Source organism: Vulpes lagopus, chromosome 10 (assembly GCF_018345385.1).
Source record: "Vulpes lagopus strain Blue_001 chromosome 10, ASM1834538v1, whole genome shotgun sequence".
Lineage (NCBI taxonomy): Eukaryota > Metazoa > Chordata > Mammalia > Carnivora > Canidae > Vulpes > Vulpes lagopus.
Genome location: NC_054833.1, coordinates 77,631,692 through 77,653,339, shown reverse-complemented (window position 1 = coordinate 77,653,339; position 21,648 = coordinate 77,631,692). Strand labels below are relative to the sequence as shown.

The window sequence follows — 21,648 nt, the reverse complement described above, 5'->3', positions numbered from 1 at the left end:
TAGCTTTAGGTACCTGCGAGTTGTGAAGATGGACAGATGTGCAGTCAGATAGATCTAGGTTTGCTCTTTCTAGGTGAGAGGCACCGGGTATACTACATAACCTCTCCAAGCCTGGTTCTCACCGTGAAAGGAAACCGCTGCAACCTCCTTCATGGGTCCCAGCTCATAGTACACAGTCAATAAAAGATAGTTTCTTTCCCTTTTAATTCTCCAAGAAACTACTTAATATAACGTGTTTCAAGAATAATGTCCCTCTTGTGAATAGAAACTTAACATCACTAGACTTCACCAGTTTGGGAGTACAGATAATTTTATACAAATAATAATACATTTTAGAAACTTATTTCCAGACTTCTGTAACAGTAATTTCTGAGCACTGCTAGGGCTGTGCCTTGTGCTCCCTGCCCCATCTTCTTCCAGCCCTTAGGTGATGTCTGCTGCCCAGGGAGATCAACTTGGGGGCTGCACCTTCTCTTGCCCCTCCTGGGTATTCCCTCAATGAGAACGGGGTCACTGGCTTCTCTGAGAACCCCTGAGATTCCCAAATCATACTATTGTAAAGGAGCCAAGATGATACAACTTTCTGTTAGGACTTTGGACTGTCAGCGGCACACTATGTTTGCAAGGAAGTGACCCTCTCTTGCCATTTTGTTTCTCACTCTGTCACTTGGACCACAAAGGTCACTACTTTTCCCTCCTGTGGAAACAGTTTAGCTTCTGCCTAGATAGCCCTTTTCCCCTCAGAGTCCATAAGCGAGGGCCAGGAAATTCTCCATCCCAGGGTCCCCTATTCCACATAATCCTATCCCAGTGCAAGTCAATTTCTGCAAACGGATGCTTCAGATGGTCAGTTTCCCAGTTCATCATAACCACCCAGACTCTAAATCCCAGTTTAGGCTCGGCCAGAACTCTCTCTACATTAAGAATTACTGCACATTCTGATTTTTCATCCACTAGAGGTCTGCCTTCCAAATGAAAAGCAAGTATGAGACAGAGTAAAATGTGGAATATAAATTTATTCTGTGACATTTTCCTCATTGAAGATATTTTAAAATAGATTAAAATACATCAATATTTCATGAAAATACCTTGAAGAATTTAGATAATACTTGTAATATACATGATTTGACCCTGAATATACATTTTTTTTTATCTCAAACATCATTTTTTAAAAAGTAACATAAAAATGGTAAGGGTTGATACATTCTTCATATATCCCATGTCTCATAAATTTTAATTCAACTGCCAGTTCTTTTCTCAACTATGTACGTTAAGGGTATTTGCTTCTGTTGTTGAATGGTAAGAGTATCCATTTTATGTTTCTCAGCAGTGATTTTTAGGTTTTCTTTTTCCGATTCTTCCAGAAAATGCTTCATGCTGAGTTTGAATAGTAATCGAGGGTCTGGTCCCGAAAGTGGTGGGCAATTACAGATCTCTCTAATTTTAAGAGCCTAGAAATAATACAAAAATATACATACATAAATTTATTAAATTTTTTCCAGTAATTCCTAATATGTTCTTTGTAATACAATGAAATATAAGAAAATATTCTGTATTTTTTGGAATAAAAGGTGTCTTAATTACAATACATGAAAGAGAACCATACAGAAATTCAAGAAACATAGTTACATTTTCATTATTTGTTCACACAGTAATGAATATCTGAAGTGACTGACCGATGTCCTATTGGAATAAACAAGACTTCTGTGTGTCTATGATTTTAGTCAAGCTAGGCCTGATCGTAAGAACATCCATCCAGATTTTAAAAGAGCTGAAGACTCAGAAAACAATGCATGTAGACATGTGAACACACTCAAAGAAGATACACATAACTAGGGCAGTCGAGGGAGCACTGATGCTAATAACCTAGGAAAGTAAACAAATCAAAATAATGATAGTTTTTAATTCCAGGAAAAATAAAATGCTATAGGAAAAGTAGTCACAGTATACAACATGGCTCAGCTGTGAGGGGCGTTTAACAGTTTTAAAAACACTGAAGCTTGACCTATCCAAAATCACAACTAAATACTGGGAAGAGGGAAAGCTGACAGCTGACCATGTGTGTATGTGCATGGGGTATGCCCCAATGGTAAGGGGAAGCTTAGTTCTCATCCCCTACAAAGTAAACTGGTAATGCCTAAAACTGAAAAGTTAGGAAGTAGCAATATAAGTATGTTTGTTATACAGTTATGGTGGGAAATACCAAAAGTATCATTTAAGAGAGCTGAAAATGGTTACCCTTAAAAAATTTAAGGCAAGGTAGAGGGACTGCAGCTTTAAATAACTAGACTTGGAGATCTATGTAATTCTTTAAAGTGGATACATAAATGACCTTAAGACATAAAAACTCTGGTTTCATTCATACAGGGAAATAAAAAATATAAAAAATAGTGAAAGGGATTATAGGGGAAAGGAGAGAAAATGAGTGGGAAATATCAGAGAGGGTGACAACATGAGAGGCTCCTAACTCTGGGAAACAAACAAGAGGTAGTGAAGAGGAGGTGGGCAGGGGAATGGGGTGACTGGGTGATGGGCACTGAGGGCAGCACTTGATGGGATGAGCACTTGGGTGTTACACTATATATTGGCAAATCAAACTCCAATAAAAAAAATATACCAAAAAAGACATAAAAACTAAAACAGAAATTTTTTTTCTAAAATAGAAAATTTTTAAGGAAAAAACATTTTATATCTAATGGGGGTTAAAAGAAAGATATTTAGGGGAGGGACCTAGTTTAGCTTTTTATTCTAACTTTTTATAGTGATGCATGTTAAGGGAAGTAAGTAAAGCAGGGAAGGAGACAGTCAGTATTTGGGGGATAGTAAAATTTTGGAAAGATTAGCCCAGTGAGGTTTCACTGATAAAATAATGATGGCAGTGGGGAGGGGGTGCTGCTTGTAGGGGTGGTGCAGCGAGGAGGGAGGGAGACCTGAAGGACATGAGGGAAGAGGTCACATGGGTACTTGGAAGAAGAGCATTCCAAGAGGCAGCAGCAGGAAGTGTGAAGATCTGAGATGGGAGCATGCCTGGACTGTTCTGGAACAATGAGGAAGCCAGCGCAGCTGCAGTGAGCAGGGTAGGGGCAAGAGCAGATTATGTATGATCTCATGGGTCATGGTAAGGATTCTAGGTTTTACTATGAGTGGGCCTGCCCCTGATATCTGTGCCCCTGATATCCATTACATGGCAAGAATGTAACTGGACGTACAAATATCATGCTTAAATATTGAAAGCGGTAAGTCAAGCTAATAAACTACTACAAAAAATATGTTCTATCCTCCTACTTTGAAGAATATACATTGAAAGTAACCCTGAAAAGCAGGGTTGAATTCTGCAACGTGTAAGGTTGCAGGGAGCCTGGCCATCCTCCTGCCACTGACCTGCCATCCATTCCCTTCTCCTCCCATCCCTGGTTTAGCAGGCACTGTGAAGGGTCTTGTGTACATGTATCCAAGGAAAGAGAGCCTAGGAGCAAGCTCAAAAGGGTTTGAGTGAGGAATTCCATCATCCCAAACACCCAGAGTGCCACATGGGAGGAGCACAGGTTCTTAAAAGAGTATTTCTTTAAGTTCCAAGGGAGAGAAAGGCATGAAGCCAGAGGCAAACCAAAAAAAAATTGATGAGGCCAGGGCAGAAGCTTGGACCTAGGAACACTTCTGATTCCAAAGGACTATGAGTTACCAAAATAAACTAAAGAGGAAAAAGCATTAAAGTGAAATTCTTTGGTGACTGGGCCTTATCTGAATTTTCTTTGTATCTCACAATCATACACTGAGCATTAAAAAAAAAAATGTTTATTAAAGTAAACCGAACTGAAAAATCAAGCAAATGTTTCACAACAAAAAGGCAGACTCTCAGCTAAATGGCGCCCTGCTGTCTGAACCCAGCCACCTGTAAGAGTGGAAGATGCTATTGCGATTTGCAGTGAGACATCAAGCACAGACTGAGAATGCCCTGGCAAAATGGGGACACACGGTCTACTCCTTTCCAACCACGGTGATGTCCTTTTCCAAGTGAGAAGCCACTACATTATGGCTGCTATATCACATGCCTAAGACATTCACTGGGGTCAGTAAAGGGGCAAGTATGGAGTCCAGCAGGTAAGAGCTGGTAACAGCTGAGTGAAGCCATGAGAGAGGCAAAGCAGCAAATGAAAGGAAAAGCAGAATGCCATCTAATCTTTTATATTCAGTGCAAGGTCTTCTCTCTCCCCTAAGTTCTTTTTCAGCATTTTCACATTCAGCCAATATTTGGAACACCACACTGAGTGAGGTGCTAAGCACACATCAGTCTGAATAGTCATGGTCCCTGCCCTCACACAATTACCCTGCATTTCCCCATTACAGGGTACTTGAATTGTTTCCATAGGTTTTTTTGTTTTGTTTTGTTTAATAAATTACCCTATGGGGGTGCCTGGGTAGCTCAGTCGGTTAAGCAGCTGCCTGAGGTCAGGATCTCAGGTCCTGAGATCAAGCCCTGCATAGGGCTCCCTGCTCAGTGGGGAGTTGGCTTCACCCTCTCCCTGTATCCCTCCCCCCTACTTGTGTGCACATGCATGCATTCTCTTTCTAAATAAATACAATATTTAAAAATAAATAATAAATTACCCTATGAAAATCTTTGCTTAAAGAAAAAATGTTATTTTATAACCTCCATTTGGGTTTACTTGAAGTATACCCCCAAAACAGAATGATCGGAACAGAGTATAATTTTAGTTTATACAGGACCAGATTGCTTTCTACCAGGAAGGCTTTGCCAACTTATAATGTTTTCAGCATAAAGGCCTACAAAAGTTATTCATAATCAGTATAACATAATATTTCATGATTTTTATCCAGATAACTATATCATCTCAAACCTCAGAATCCTTAGAAATCATCAAGTATAGTTTACAGATTGAGGAAACTGAACCCCAAAGAGGTTAAGTGACTGGCAGGGAACAAAAAAATTGCTTGGCAAATGTTTATTGCAGCTTTATTCATAACTGCCCATACTTGGAGAAACGAAATGTCCTTCAGTAGGTGAATGGAGAAATAATAATCTGTATTACATCTAGATAGTGGAATATTACTGAGCACTAAGAAGGAATGATCTATCAAGCCATGAAAACTCAGGAAGGAAACTTAAATTTTTTAAGCCAAAGAAAATCTATCTAAAAAGTCTATATAACATATGATTCCTGCTACACACGTAACATTTTGGAAAAGGCAAACTATGGATACTAAAAAGACCCATGGTTGTCAAGGCTGAGCAGGGAGAGAGGGTATTTTTAGAGCAATGAAACTACTGTGTGACACTGTAATGGTGAATACAAGTCATTGTATTTGTCACAACCCACAGAATATACACCAAGAGTGAACCCTCATATAAATGGACTTTGGGTCCAGAAGATGGGTCAGTGTAGATTCATCTTTTGTAATAAATGTACCACTCTGGTGCAGGACTTTGATAGTGGGGGAACCTAGCAGAGGCAAGGAGTATATGGGAAATCTCTCCTGTACCTCCATGAAATTTTGCTGTGAACCTAAAACTGCTCTTAAAAATAGTCTAATAAAAAAAAATTAAGAAGGGCATAAAAGTGAAAGGGCTTAGAAAAAAAGGGATCAAAACCCACTTCTGTTGTTTTTGCTTTTGATGCTTTTATACAATGCTTTTGTACTAGTTTTTTTTTGCACCATATTTTGTTTCTTAAATACATTTTTTACTAAATAAATGTCCTTTTGAGATGTATAAGCTATGCTTAATTGCTAGAAAAACTATGTATTTTTCTTTTTTTATTTTTCATAAAGGTTTTTCTCTTAATATTTCTACATGTGTGATTTGTTTATCTCCTCCATCTAACAAAACCCTATTACAAACCACACACATTTCTATCAAATCTTCATCTATTTTGCATAGTAAGATTTTATCACCTATGTTGGTGAAATATTTTTATTTCTTACTTTCCTTTTTTTCCACATTTATTTTACCAAATTTCAGGGTGTCAACATATTTTATTTTTATAAATTCAAATCTGTCTTATTAAATACATTTATTAAATATCTCTTTAAAAGTGAGCAATATTTTCCCACTATACACAACTAGAAGGATATGCCCTTCCATTGCCTTTACTTTGTTTTCTTCATTTAACTTTATGCACTGCACATAACAGGCACTTAATAAATGCATGCTGAATTTTAAAGAAACACCTATAGAACACAAGCTATGAATAAATCATTATGATAAATGTCATACGGAAGACACTCTCAAGAGTTGAGAGTCTAAGAGAAAGCAAGAACGTACTCTAATAATAAAAATATACAGTTCTGGGACACCTGGGTGGCTCAGTGATTGAGCGTCTGTCCCTCTTTGGCTCAGGTCATGATCCCAGTGTCCTGGGATTGAGTCCCATATCAGGCTCCCCATGAAGAGTCTGCTTCTCCTTCTGCCTAATGTCTCTGCCTCTCTCCCTCTCTCTCTGTCTTTCATGAATAAATAAATAAAATCTTAAAAAAAATACACACACACACACACACACACAATTCTAAGAATCCCAAGGAAGACTGGAGTTAACTACAGAATCGGTTAGCCTACAGATTCCCACTAGAGGTGAAAGAAACTACCATACTGTTCACCTCCTATGTGCCCTGAACTGTGCCAGGTATTTTACTTACGTTATCTCAACTGGTGCTATGGTATGAAGCACTTTTGAAATCTTGGTCCCAATGGAGTATGTTTATTATTGAAGTGCCTTATAAGAGAGGGAGGGAAGGAAAGAGGGAAGGAAGCAGGACCTTACCCCCCCCACACACACACACACTCAAGTACGTACATCAGCCAAGAGATAATGTTATTGCAATTTTACAGATGAAGAACCTGAAGGTTGGATTAGATAACTTCTGCAAAATTAGGTAGGCAGGTCAGAATTAAAACCCAAAGCTCCCAAGACCACTGCTATTTTTATACTACTTAAGCATCCTTTCCCCATTATCAACTCTTAGTTTTCTATATGCTAAACTCCCATGAGGGAATGTAACTGCTACTCAACTGCACTGCCCCATTTTTCTATTTTCAACCCAATATTATTTTAGTTATCTTGCCTATAATGAACTATCATGCAATCATGTAACAAATATTCATTAAGCATCTCAGACACTGTCAAGGGTACTAAGGATATAGCAGTGAGTTAGGGCCTTACATTCTTAAGAGGAGGAGTCAGACAATAAGCAAGTCAACAAGAGCATTTTAGTTAAGTATGTGAAGAGACAAAACCGAGAACTTTGTTAGAGAATGACTGCACAGAAGAAGGGCTATTTGAAACTGGGGGAATCAAGGAAAATCTCTGAAGGGAGATGGCGTTTGTGTAAGGAGCTGAGGGAAGAATATTTCAGGCTGCAGAGTCAGCAGGGGAGCAGTGAGGAGGAAACAAACTCAGTATGAAAGAACTGGAATCCAGGACAATCTGGGGGAGAGGAGCATGTAAAAAAAGCTGAAGAAGGAAGCAGCAGCCAAATTACCTGACTTAAAGGCTGAGCAAGGAGTTGGGATTTTTATTCCAAGATAATTCAAGAGATGCTGCTAAAAGGTTTTATGCAGGGAAATGACATTTAAAAGATGATTCTGGCTACTGTACTGCAAACAGGCTGTTGGGGGATGAGGTGGAAAATGGAAAAGATTAAAATAGGATATGACTGCAGTCAATCCAGGTAAGGGATGATGGTGATGGAGAAGGGGCAGTAGACAAGATCTTCTAGTGGACAGGATATAGAGAAGGAATAAAAAATGAGTCCCGAGTTCCTTCCTCTGTGTTAACAGCACTGCTTTTATTATGCTACCCATGTATTTGAGGATAATTTACTTGCTCCAAGTAAATAATTATTGTCACGTAGTACTGTACTGTTTGCTGGTTAATAACCCCAGTCCATAAATTCTTTTAAAGGTGGTATTTTTATCAATTTGTCAAAACAAAATGTTCATAAAACGAATCAGATAATTAACAATGTCCCTTTCTATATTTTGAAGCTAGAGTTAATTATTTACTGAATAACTGTTCTTTAAACTTTCAAAAATTCTCCAAAGTAAATCCCCATCAGGGCTAGGTGCTCTTTTCTTTGCTAATTTGTTATGACTCTGGGTTTCTGATACAGTTGTTTTTATTTATTTGATTTAATTATACCTTACCTCTTTCTTCAAAAATTAATTTGAGGAGGTACATTCTAGTTACAATTTCTACTTCTAGCTATATCCACTCTGGCAGTTCTCTCTCTCTCACACATACATGCTCATGCATGCATACACTTTAATTACTTCTGATTTTGACCTGAGCCATTAATTAACATCATCTACCTAAAAATAACATTCTCTCAAGTATTTTGGTTATCCTGTATGTTAATTATCGTAGCTCTTCTCCTGATCCTCTTTGTCTAACTAACTGATTCAGTAATTTTCACTTTGACAAAATTTCTGAAACAACCAACTATTATAATTTTGTTTATTTCTGCTTAATTTTATTTTCCCTGTCTGAGGTACACTATATTTCTTGATTTCCTTTCTCTTTTTCTCTTTTACTAATACAGACATTTAAATTGATAATTTTTTTCTTTACATATAGGTTTGACAGCAATCCATGAAAATATAACTACAACCATTACAATTTTATTCTAAGTAATGCTCTTCTTGTCTATGCATTTCTTTCTTGTCTTATACACACAAGAATTTTATTTTAATTTTCATGTGGGTGACCATATTTTAATTTTTGTTATATTAATTTTAATGTACTATGTTCTGATAATTTGAACCATAATATTTTCATATTAAGTATATGTATTTTTGTCCACTTTAAGACCAGTACTTTTCTGAAGATGTATGATTTTTTGGGGGGAAAAAAATACATCTTTTTCATAGCATTTAGTTTTTTGTGTCAGTTGAATCTTATTTTTCCATACTTTCTTTTTTTTTTTTTTTTTTTTTTTATTTTTCCATACTTTCAACTCAATTCTTTATTAACTACTTACTCTATCTGTGGTTTTCTAAGAATAGCCCGGGGCAAGCTAGAATCATAATCATTTGTAAACAGATTAAACTATAAATTCTATCTATTTTTTATCATCATAGATTCCATAGATTCTGCAAAGAGAATTGCTAGCTACTAAGTACTTCACTGTTTTATGTGTTCCATGTATTAAGGGATCTTCTATCTTAAAGAAGGAAAAGTTGGTTTGGCTAGATAGCATACCAAAGTGTATTACTGCCACTATTTTTTTTTGGCTTTATTTCTTTTCCCGTAAATGCTTAGACTTCTCCAAAGTCTAAAAGGTAAGATGTAAGGTCATTCTTACTCATATGTGACTATATTTTCTCTTTATACTTGGCAACTTATAAAATCCTATCTTTGTGATGAAGATTAAACACTTGACAATTTAAATGTCTAGGCATTGTCATTTCAGGGCATCTCAGGCATGATGCTCTGGGGTTCTAAAAATCCATCTTAAGAAATGTTATCTAAATCTATAACACATCTAAGTAAGATGTGTTATAGAAAACACAAAGAAATTAAGACATAAATGAAGGTATTGGTCGTCTTTTCCACAGTTTTATGTAGCTTGATTTCCTGTGTCTTTTCAGTGTTCCTTCATTTTTTTTAGACTTATTTTTTAGCTTTGGGTGTTTTAATTTGGTTGTGCTATGTTCCTTTATATCTAGCATCAACGAGCCTTTGCTTGGGGCATCAGTTCTGCTCTTTACAGCCTTCACTGAAAGTTTTACAGCTTGTTTGTTGTATTCACAAGTTTAGCAATTTTCCAGAATGGATGTATCTTAGAAGTCATTCTTTCTTCTTCTGTCACTTTCAATGTAGTTAAATCAGCCTTCTCATGCCAGCTTCAGGGGGCACCTAGGCTATCCTCTCCTAAGCAGGAAAACTTTTAAATTATACCTGAAATTTGTTTTTTGGTTTTTTTTTTTTTAGATTTTCTACTCTTTGAAGCTTACCTTACAGGAAGGAAATGGGCATTTCAGAGGCTTTTTGTTGTTATTCTTAGATTTAGTTTAGATGAGGGTCCTTGTGGTATTATTAGTTAAGGACACTCACACACAAAATATCTTTTAAATACAATAACCTACAATCATCTTTCTTTTCAACCTTTATGTACTCAATCATTCTTATTTTTTTTTTAAATCTCTTATCTGTCTCTTAAATCTATTCTTGAATAGGAGAAAAATGTGGCTGTAACATCTTTTCTTCCATTAGATTTGATTTGGCTGTTCTGATTCCCTTCTTTCTTTTTCTACATAGATTCCTCCTGAAGACGCACATGCAGGTTAGCCTTTTGAGACAGAGGACAATGACAGTTCCCCTCAATCCAAAAAACTTCTCAGGTTGCTGAAAAACTGGATATTTACAGAGCGCTAAATCATTAACCTACAATCACTTGCTGGCCATACAAGGGAAAATCATGTTGACAAGAGAAGGACCAGGCTATCACCATCCAAACCCCTAGGTAAATGTAGCATCATTAAATGTGGAGTAGCCAAATTAAAAGAATCCTGATGTGAAACAATATAAAGCATAGCTGCACTGCCTATAAAATATTCTTGCCAAAATTTAACTTCTGTTTACAGGTATACAGAGAAACAAGTGTTAAAAAGAAGAGAGAGGAGCAACAGGCCCAAAACAGACTCATTTGTGGTAAGCCCCACATTAGCAAACCAAGACTTAATAGCTAACCTAACTGAAGTTTGAACCTCTTCCAGAAATGGAATCTTAAACCAGTAAATCTAGAATTTCCCAGTCAGCATTTAGTGAGGTAATCTTCCAGTAGATCCCTTTCAACCCCCAAAGAAATATGGGTAACCCCTCTTTCCTTGTCCCTGTCCTCTTCTGCTTATAGAAATTCTCCCATTTTGTTCAGTTATTTGGAGCTCCTTTCTATTGCTAGACCAGCTGCTGCCTAATTCACAAATCACTGAATAAAGCCAATCTGGTCTTTAAATTTACTCAGTTGAACTTTGTTTTTTAACACCAGTTAAACGATATCACAAAAAAGTAATCACATAAATAAAGAATGTTGAAACTAGATTTATTCAACAAGTCAATGGTATGTTTAAAAACAAAACAAAAGGGAGGGGGGCACTGTTCTGAAGTCAAAGAGATGTAAGGGACAAAACAACCAAATGCAACACATGGATTTGGTGGATTTGAATTTGAATAAACCAATGGTAAAACTGTATTTTGAGACAGAAAAATTTGCATATGGACAGGATATTTATTTTTAATAAGGAACTACTACAAATTCTCTTAAGAATGATAATAGTATAATTGTGGATGAAAATGATACTACTTTCTAAAATGAATTTTGGAGTAATCGGGGAGAAAGCATCATGTCAAGCATTTACATTAAAATACTAATGGGAAAAAATAAGATTCAAATGAAGTAAAAGTATAAAAAGACTGATACTAACAAAGATAAGGGGAAAATGGAGATTCATTAATTATTCAAATTATTCTCTATCTTTACATGTTTTTAAGATTTATAATAAAAAAAATTTTAAAGATGTTTTTCCTCTGTATCCTCCATTCACCTGTCATTTCTTCATTTCTGTGACTTCATTCTTGATTTTACATCTACACCTTGAGTTTGAAATAACTCATGAGAGGTTTAAATGTTTTTCCTTGAAGGGGTGCAGAAAAAGTCTCCCTAAAATGTGCCATTTTAGTATGTGGACTATTTTGAGTTGAAGGCATTCAACAACCCCTGTGGGCTCAAGAGAAGATTCTGCTCCTCTCTTAACTACCTAAAAGAATATAAATTGGGGGTGTTTCCCAGAGTAAGAGTTATTATCGGAAATAAATTTTATCTGAGTGACCCATCTATATGGCAGGGCAAACATCTCATTACCAAACATCTGCTCTTCTAACTGCCCTGTGAATTGCTCTCCTCCCCTTTGAAGCCCAGGGTGCTTATCCCATTCCTTAGCTCAGAATGGCATATGTACTTCATTTTACCTGTCTTTGAACATCTCATGAATGTGGGGTTTCCATATGTACAAAATTAAACCTGTTTTTCTCCTGTTAGTCTATCTCATGTCAATTTAATTTAGACCAGCCAGAAGAATCTTTGAAGGGTAGATAAAATTTTTTTCTCCCCAACATCCTGAAAAATGAAACCAATCTCTTTATACTGCACTTCGAGCTCCCTCCCTTAATTTCTGTAGGCAAGCATGTACTTTTTTTAAAAAAGCCTAGGATTTTAAAATGCATCAATAACCTCAATCAAAAACTCAACAGAAACAAATTTAACAGAAATGAATGAGAATAGTAGGTTGTTACTTTAAGAGACAGAATAGTAATACAGCCAGGATAATCGCTATGTGGCTCCTTACAAATAACAAAACAAAAACTTCTGTTTATATATTGGCCTGTCAGGATGATTTGATTTAATGTCTTTACTTAAAAGCAAATGGATGACAAAAGAAAATAAAAACAGAAGAAACTGTAAAAGACTTTGAAATGGGCAAAAAAAAATCACTGGATATCCTATCAAGTGTCACCTCTGCCTTTCAAGGCCTTAGAGCTGTTTTACAACTCCATAAGTTGTAGAAAACTAATAACAATGCAAATAATACTTGTCTTTAGAAATGTAAGTGATCTGTCTGGTGGAATGCAATTGATCATTGCCTCATGAATACATCAGTTTTGCATCTATCTGTAAAGCTGGTTCATCATTCCTGATTGTCTATATACCTATGGTTCTGAAATTCTCCTGTGAGCTGGCTGTAACATATTACTGGCTGTCTCAGGATTAATAGGTAAAGAAAATCTCAGATTTTGTTCATCTTATTTTTGTGTAAGTCATGATTTTACCTTAAAAAATTTTTTTCGGGAACACTTGGGTGGCTCAGTGGTTGAGCATCTGCCTTCAGCTCAGGGAGTGATCTGGGGGTTTAGGGATCAAATCTTGCATTGGGCTCCCTGAGGGAAGCCTGTTACTCCTTCTGCTTATGTCTCTGCCTCTCTGTATCTTTCATGAATAAATAATTAAAATCTTAAAAAAAAAATTGCCTTCTAATATATTTCAGTTCCTTTCATAAACTGCTATGGATATTGGAGTCTGACTAGTTTTTGAAGTGGTCTAAAATTAAATATAAATAATGAAAAATTTTAATAAATATAAAAATTTTAAAATTAAGGCCACCTTGACACAGGTCAATTTTCCTCCTGAATGATAAATAAGAAGAAGTTTTCAAATAAATCTTATAATCAACCACTCCTGGCATAGGAGAATGATATATTATGAAATGGCTGTATTTATTCCCAATAATAACTGAAGTATTTATAAAAACAACTGATAGTACACATCAGGATTCTTCTAGGCACTAAATATCAAGTAAAACAGCAATTACTTATTCATAAAAAATAAACCATATTAATTAGGTTTTAAAAAAGAAAAGAGGAGAAAAAAATTAATGGTCAGAGAAGCTTTATAATTAGATTAAAAGCTTCCTTTGAAAGTAGAAAACAAGTCATTTCAAGAGAAAAAAAAATCACCTCTATTTTTTAACACATTTTTCTAAAAATATCATACTTTTTTCCCTCTAAAAGCATTTTTTTCTAATAGTCCATTCACTTCAGCCTCAAGTAGATACACATCACATGCACCATAATATTTTTTTAAGGTTTTAGACAATGTTACTGTCAGGCTTCCTGGCTTTATATGATTCAGAGGCCAATTCAATTACAGTAGCTGCTAAGATATTTGCCTTTTCCTCAACACTCTCCATGTCAGACAAAATGAAATTCTGTAAGGTGAACAGTGTATGTTTGTGTACACTGGCCAACAACGACATTTCACTTCAATGTTAAACACTCCTATTTTCTACTCGTGAGATGTATGATATTAATGATTTATGCATTTACTTTGTCCAATTATAAATGCATAAGAATGATTTACAAGAGTTCAACCTCCAGCTTCCTGAAAGTTTAAAGAATTCAAGATAAAATGAGATTAAAATGAATGCATTTACAGCCTGCCGGTATCTATAAAAACTGAATGTAGTAAATTTGAACATCAAAATTTAAACACCAGTTTACAAATAAGGCTAACATTGAAAGTTCTAAGAGTTATTAAAAAATAAATCCTATTATAAATTATTATAACATAACCCTAAGGAACAGTAAGGCCAAATTAAATGTTTTTCTTATACATTCTATCATTCTCTATCTCCTTCCCCCAACCAAGAAAAAGATGGCAGAGAGTAAGGCAATGAGAAACAGAAAAATTCAGTCTAAATGCTTTCGGTTGTAAAATAAATCTTTCAAGTAAATCTCTATCCTGGGTTATCATACCATTTCCTTTATTCACATCTATTCATCCATATTTTATAACAATCTTTATAGGAAGAAAGTTAAATAAGGGATTCTTTCAAGGACAACTTATGTTATACATAAATTTAAAATCTGAACAGTGTTAAGTGTAATTTTAAAACTGTCATACCATTAAACATCAACAGGTTAATATAACATCTGTTCTTCAATTTTTCACCTAAGTTGTTATGGTAACCAAAATGCGTGGTATATTTGTTTCCTAAATTTAACTGATTATTTCAAGTAAATAAAATTACAGCATATCATCTTATTAACCACAAATATTATTAATACTATAACCCTATATTTATCATTTTTAAATGTTAGTGGATCACAGGATTATATTTAACTAGGAATTTACAAATGCTTTATCTCAGAATACACATTAAAAAAATAGCAAGGGTATACTTCTTTCTAACTTGGGGGTATTTTCTTGATTTTCAAAGCAAAACAAAATGAAGAACTAGTCTATTTTCTGAAAAACATACTATATTAAAACACTTCAAAATTATATGATTTTAGGGATCCCTGGGTGGCACAGCGGTTTGGCGCCTGCCTTTGGCCCAGCGCGTGATCCTGGAGACCCGGGATCGAATCCCGCATCTGGCTCCCGGTGCATGGAGCCTGCTTCTCCCTCTGCCTGTGTCTCTGCCTCTCTCTCTCTCTCTCTCTCTGACTATAAAAATATATATATATATATATGATTTTAGTGTTTTGTAGGAGCTAGAGATTACATTCTTTCCAAGCATTAAGTCAATCCCATTACTCCTCTAGTGTTCTTCTCAAAACTTTCCACTGGTGTCCCATCTGTGAGCAAAAGCCAAAGTCCTTACACTGGCTACAAAACCCATACTCTCCACTTTCCCTTGTTTACCGCATCCAACTACATTGGTCTCCTTGCTGTCCCTGTCCCTCAAATACACCAGGCTCACTCCTACCTCAAGGCCTGGTACTATTTCTTCTGCCTGGAAGGGTGTTCTCCTAGGAAGCCACAGGGCTCATTCTTTATTACATTTTTTCCTTCAAATACCAACTTCTCAGTGAAACCTTCTCTGATGAACCCCATTTCAAACAGCTATTCCAGGACCTCAACCACCTCTGCTCACAATTTACCTATCCATTAGGGACTGAATGGTTCCCCCTTGCCCCAAATTCTTATGTTAAAGCCTTAACCTCTAATGTCATGACAGTATTTGGAGATAGGGCTTTGGGAGGTAATTAGGTTTAGATGAAGTCATGAGGGTGGAGCCCTCATGAAGGGATTAGCATGTCCTTATAAGAAAAGGAAGAGACACCAAAACACTCACTCTCTCCACCAGGTGAGGGCACAATGTTCTAGAAGGCAACCATCTGCAAGCCAGAAAGATCTCACCAGAAACTGAATCTGCTGGAAAATTATTGGACTTCCAACCTTCAGAATTGTGAAAAAATTAATTGCTATTGCTTAAGACAGAACCTGATCTTGGACTTCTACCCTTAAGAACTATGAAGAAATAAATTTCTGTTGCTTAAGCCACCCAGTCTCTGGTATTTTGTTATGGCAGCCTAAGTTGACTAAATACATCGTTCTTACATTATTTTCCTTATTAACATTCATTACTAACTAGTACACAATATATCAGTGATTCATTCTATACATTACTAATTAATGCTATTTATTGTCTGTCTCCCTTTACTACATAAGCTTCACAAGGGCGGGTTTTTTTGTGTTTTTTCTTCACAATACCTGTAACAACTATGGTCTGGCATAACACATAACCAATAAATATTTGTTGAATGCACAAAGTATAGATTTAAAATATCTTAAATGCTGATATACTATGGCAGGAAAGAATACATTTCTTTGATGACATTCAAGGAATCCAATAAAAAGTAGAAAATACACAATCTTTAATAAATTAAACTTTTTAAAAAATCAAAATCATCTCTGTTCTCATAGAACTAAAGAATCTTACATTCCTGATTTTCTTGATCTTTTCTCCTTCTATAAATCTGATTTACTACAGGCTCGATCTTCTTCCTACCAGTTAAATATGCAAACTACTTTATACGGCTAACTCTGTCCAGGATTTTTTCTCTGTTTACTTCCTAAGTGAACTCATCTACTCAGCTTCAACTATCACCTTTTTCAGGTGACTCTGAAGTCCTCGTCTCTCACCTAGATTTCTCTGTGCTTTGGTGCTGTATTCCTAACTACCTTTGAGATGTACAACACTTGAGGCATATGGTCAGCAACATAAAGGACAGGAACTTCAGGCAGAATATAACACTGTACTTACATAAGTAAAAACAACAACGATGACAAAAAAAAAAAAAAAAAAAGAAACCTTAAATAAAATTTAGCTACAACAACAAAAAAGGAAGTCTTTAGTAGTAGTCTATAGACTCACAAAATTCTATATACTGCCTGAGAAATCACTTTTTCTCATTACAGAAATTAGACTGTCGATGATAGGGAATTCCAACCTCTGAATTATGACTATGTATTCTAATTAACAATATACTCTTGCACTATCAGCTTCACTTCAACCACTGAATTATTCCCAATATTGTAGTAGAGTTTTATTACTTTCAAATTGAATTTAATCACTTGGGGGGAAAATATAAGAAATTATATGAGGTTTTCAAATTAAGTTTCTGAACTAGGATAGTTTATTTTTAGAAGAAAAAAAATCTCCCAGTGTTTTTCATCATTGGTTCCCAAATAACATATTTGTTTCTCTAACCACTTTTCCTCGTCCTTACTAATCAATTCATTATTATTTTGAAGATTTCTCTAAACCACATTTTTTACAGAATTTAGGACAGGCTTCAGATGAAGAAAGTTGGCTAGAATTCATTATTCAATTTAAGTAAATCATATATTTTTAGAAGTTCACTGAGCAAAAATGCAAAGAAAGGAAATTCTAAAAGAAAACCATGTGGTTATTATGACTTTAGAGATAGGCTAAAGTTCCCAGAGTAGTACAAGGTCTCTGGGTCTTAGGTAGCACTAAGAAGACTGACTCTCAGAGCCAGTGAGCTTCAGTACACATATTTACTAATGAAATACATATGATCCCAGTCCTATGTTGCCCTTTAAGATGAATGATTACTATATATCAGGTAAATTTCACTGCTATTTCTTTCTCAAATATTTTTTCTCCAAATAAGGAGTATAAATCGAAATATATTTAGGAAAGGTCTTAAGAACCCATGTCTGGCTATCCTCAATGCTTATGAAAGGTACAAAGTATGCCCAAACTGTAGAGAAGTTGTCATCATTCCTTTCAAAATATATTCAAAATCTGACCACTTCTTTCGCTCTCTTCTGCCTCCATAATGTCTTACTAGGATTATTGCAAGAGCCTCCTTAAATAGTCTCCCTGATTGCACCCTTGATGCACTATAGTCCACTCTCCACACAGGAGCCCCAGTGATCACTAAAAAACACAAGAGTCAGGTTGAATTTGAATACCCCTCTGTTGAAAACCCTCTACTAGCCTTCCTCACCACTTGAAACAAAAGTTAAGTCTTTACAATGGTTTAGAAGACCCTTAATGGTCTGGTCCCCCTACATCTCAGCCACTCTCCTCACTTCCTTTACTCCATTCAAGCCTCCATGTCTTCCTGGCTATTCCCTGGACACACCAAACATACTCTCATTTTAGGTCCTGTGCATTTGTTACTTCCTCAGCCTAAAAGACTCCCTCCATATATTTACAGGATTTGCTCCCTGGCTTTTCCAGATTCTATTCAGTGAGGTCATCCTTGACACATGAACACAGACTAGTAAACCTTCTCTGCTGCCCAGCCCTCTCTATTACCTTTTGCCTGCTTTATATTTCTCCTTCATGCTTATCACTACTTGATATACTACAAGTATGTTTGCTTGTTTATTATTTGAATTATCTAATTAAAATGTTAGCTCCAAGAAAGCAAAGACTGTTTTGTTTTGTCCTTGCTCATTCTCTGGCAATAGAACACAAAGTAGCAGATTAGAAGTGAGTATTAACAAATACTGATCATATGAATGAATGAATCTTGTGACTGTTTCTCATTCCAAAAAATTGCATTCCACTACATTTCTACTTTTCTTATGATGTCACATTCCCTGTTATATTAAGAATCAATTTGTACTTATCTTAGCATGAAAATATCGAGAACCATGTCTTATTCCTCTTTGTGTCCCCTGTATCTACTAGCATCATTTCTTTCTTATGGTAGGTACTCAATATTTCTTAAGCTGAATTTGAAGTCATACTGAAAGATACTTTTATAATACACCTGCATCTGTTTTTATCCCTTAGCAAACAGACCAATACCAATTCTTAAAATCCTAAAGAATATTCTGCTTTTAAAACCAACCAGCAAATTTAATTCAAGTGAAACGGAAGAGAGATGTAGCCTGGCTTAGAGATATCTGATATCCATTTTGTACTGATGTGATAACTACATAAAACATTTTGAATGATACTAAGTCAAAAAGATTTTCAGAAGATAGTAACAACTAATTCAGAGAAAGCTGCTTCAACTTGATCCATTCAGGAGTTCTACCAAAAAAGAAAGAGTGCCAAATAGCACATGCTTTAATGTATCTTCTCAAACAAATAAATAACCAAAGAGCAAATGAATACAAAGAGATTTTTTTCTAAGAAAACAAATTCTAGCATCACTATCAAAATTAATAATTAATTGATCCCAAAATTCTGCACAATTCTTTAACTGGTATTTTTAACAAGCTTTTTAACAAAGCTTAAATCACCAAGAAAAGACTAAATTATGATCAATATGTTGAGTTATAGAGTTTCCCCAAATCAGTTTAAAATTGAAAGGTATGATTCTAAAAAGATTAAATCTTCACCACCAAGAAGTCAACTGAACTGCAATTTATTCTCCAATACTTGTGGACAAGCAGGATTTTTACTCATCAGTCAAATCCTTTGAAAAGTGATAATCCATAATTATAGTGATCAAAATATTTGACAGGCTAGAGTAGAACTCAATTTTTCTAAGTACAAGAAGCAACTGCATTAAAAATAAATGATATAGTAAAAACAAAGTCTTGCCTTATACAGGGTTAGCTCACCTGAGGTATGAGTCTATCCAAGCGCTCAGCTCGATTTCCATGAGAAGGATGTGTGGATAACCATTCTGGCAACTTGGGATAGCCCTGAAGGCTATCTGCAAATTCCATCTGCTGCCAAAACACAGAACTGGCTCTGACATCAACACAAGCCTAAAACCAGAATTAATTTTTAAAAATTAGTTATGAGAATTTTTTGAGAACATTTTTAAAACTTATCTTTATATCACTGTGTTTTAAAAATATTTTCTATTAAACTATAATGCCCCATTCTCCTCTCCTGTCCTGGGTGAAGGCCATTATAGATTCTGTCTTTATGATTCTAACTACTCTAAGTACCTCATCAAGTGGAAATCATACAGTATTTGTCTTGTGACTAGCTTACTCATTTAGCATGATATCCTCAAGGTTCATCCAGTATTATAGCATACTGCAGAATTTCCTTCCTTTTTAAGAATGAACAATATCTCGTATGTACATACCATATTTTGCTTATCCATTCATTGGTCCATGGACACGGGTTGCTTTCACATTTTAGCTACTGTGAATAATGCTGCTATGGGTATACAAATATCTTTTTAAGGCCCTGATTTCAATTCTTTGAGAAATATATCCAGAAGGGGAGCTGCTGGATTGTACGGTAACTGAATTTGTCTGTGTGTGTGTGTGTGTGTGTGTGTGTGAGAGAGAGAGAGAGAGAGAGAGAGAGAGAGAGAGAGAAACTACCGTATCATTTTCACAGTGGCTTATCATTTCCACAAACAATGTACAAGAGTTCCAATTTCTTCACATTTTCACCAACATTTGTTAATTTCTGTCATTTTGATAGTAGGCATCCTAATGAGTATGAAGTAGTATCTCCTTACAGTTTTTATTTGCATTATCTAATGATCAATGATGTTGAGCATCTTTTATGTGCTTAGTGGCATTCATATATCTTCTTTGAAGAAATGTCTACTCAAGTCTTCTGTCCATTTTGCAATCAGATCTTCTGTGTTGTTAAGTTTTAAAAGTTCTCTGTATTCTGGATATTAATTCCTTATCAGATATATGATTTGCAAATATTTTCTCCCAGTCAGTGGGTTATCTTTTTACTGTGGATGGTGTCTTTTGATGCAAAAATTATTTTTTTTAATTTTCATAGAGTCCAATTGGCCTATTTTTTTCTTTTGTTACCGGTGCCTCTGGTGTCATATCCAAGAAATCATGACCAAACCCAATGTGTAAAGCTTTGGTCCTACATTTTTTTTCCCAAAAGTCTTATTGTTTTAGGTCTTTTTTTTTTTTTTTTTTTTAATTTTATTTATTTATGATAGGCACACAGTGAGAGAGAGAGAGAGGCAGAGACATAGGCAGAGGGAGAAGCAGGCTCCATGCACCGGGAGCCCGACGTGGGATTCGATCCCGGGTCTCCAGGATCGCGCCCTGGGCCAAAGGCAGGCGCCAAACCGCTGCGCCACCCAGGGATCCCTGTTTTAGGTCTTACACTTAAGGTTCTTAACCCATTTTGAGTTAATTTTTGTTTACAGTATTATGTAAGGGTCCAATTTAATTCCTTTTGTGAATATCCAGTTTTCCAGCACCATTTGTTGAAAAGACTGTCTTTTACCCACTTTCCATCCTTGACAAAAAATTATTTGATCATATATGTGAGGGTTCATTTCTGGGCACTCTATTCTATTCCATTGGTCTATACATCTTTCATGCCAATGCCACAGTTTTGATTACTGTAGCTGTGTAGTAAGTTTTGAAATCTAAAGTGTGAGTCCTCCAGTTTCTTTTTCAAGATTATTTTGGCTATTCAGGTCTTTTAAGATTGCATATGAATTTTAGGTTTGATTTCTCTATTTCTACCAAAAAAAAAAAAAAAAAGTCACCAGGATTTTGATAGGGATTGCGTGGAATCTATAGATCACTTTGGGTACTACTAACATTTTTAAAATACTAAGTTTCCAGTCAATGAACTCAGGATATCTATTTCTTTATGTTTCATTTCAGCAATGAATTTTTAGTTATCACTATATAAGTCTTTCACCTACTTAATTCCTAAATCTTTTATTCTTGCCTAGGCTATCGTAAATGAAATTGCTTTTATAATTTCCTTTTCAGATTGTTCATTGTTCGTATATAGAAATGAATTTTCGAGTGCTAACACCTATCCTGATACTTTGCTGAATTAATTTATTAAACACCTTTTTTTGGAGTCTTTAGGCTTTCCTACCTATAAGATCATATCATCTG

At 35.4% G+C, this 21,648-nt stretch overlaps 1 protein-coding gene across 2 annotated transcripts in view; it reads right to left on the bottom strand.

Annotated features, from left to right (window-relative positions):
* Positions 1–996: 996 nt before the first annotated feature.
* OMA1 (OMA1 zinc metallopeptidase) overlaps positions 997–21,648 on the bottom strand; it is a 71,870-nt gene continuing 51,218 nt past the window's right edge. For both annotated transcript variants that reach the window (XM_041772545.1, XM_041772546.1), the window contains exons 9-10: positions 19,411–19,560; positions 997–1,451 (exon numbers count right to left, since the gene is read on the bottom strand). In XM_041772545.1, the coding sequence (XP_041628479.1) occupies positions 1,239–1,451; positions 19,411–19,560 (363 nt within the window). In that variant the 3' untranslated portion in view covers positions 997–1,238. The remainder of the gene's footprint in view (positions 1,452–19,410; positions 19,561–21,648) is intronic.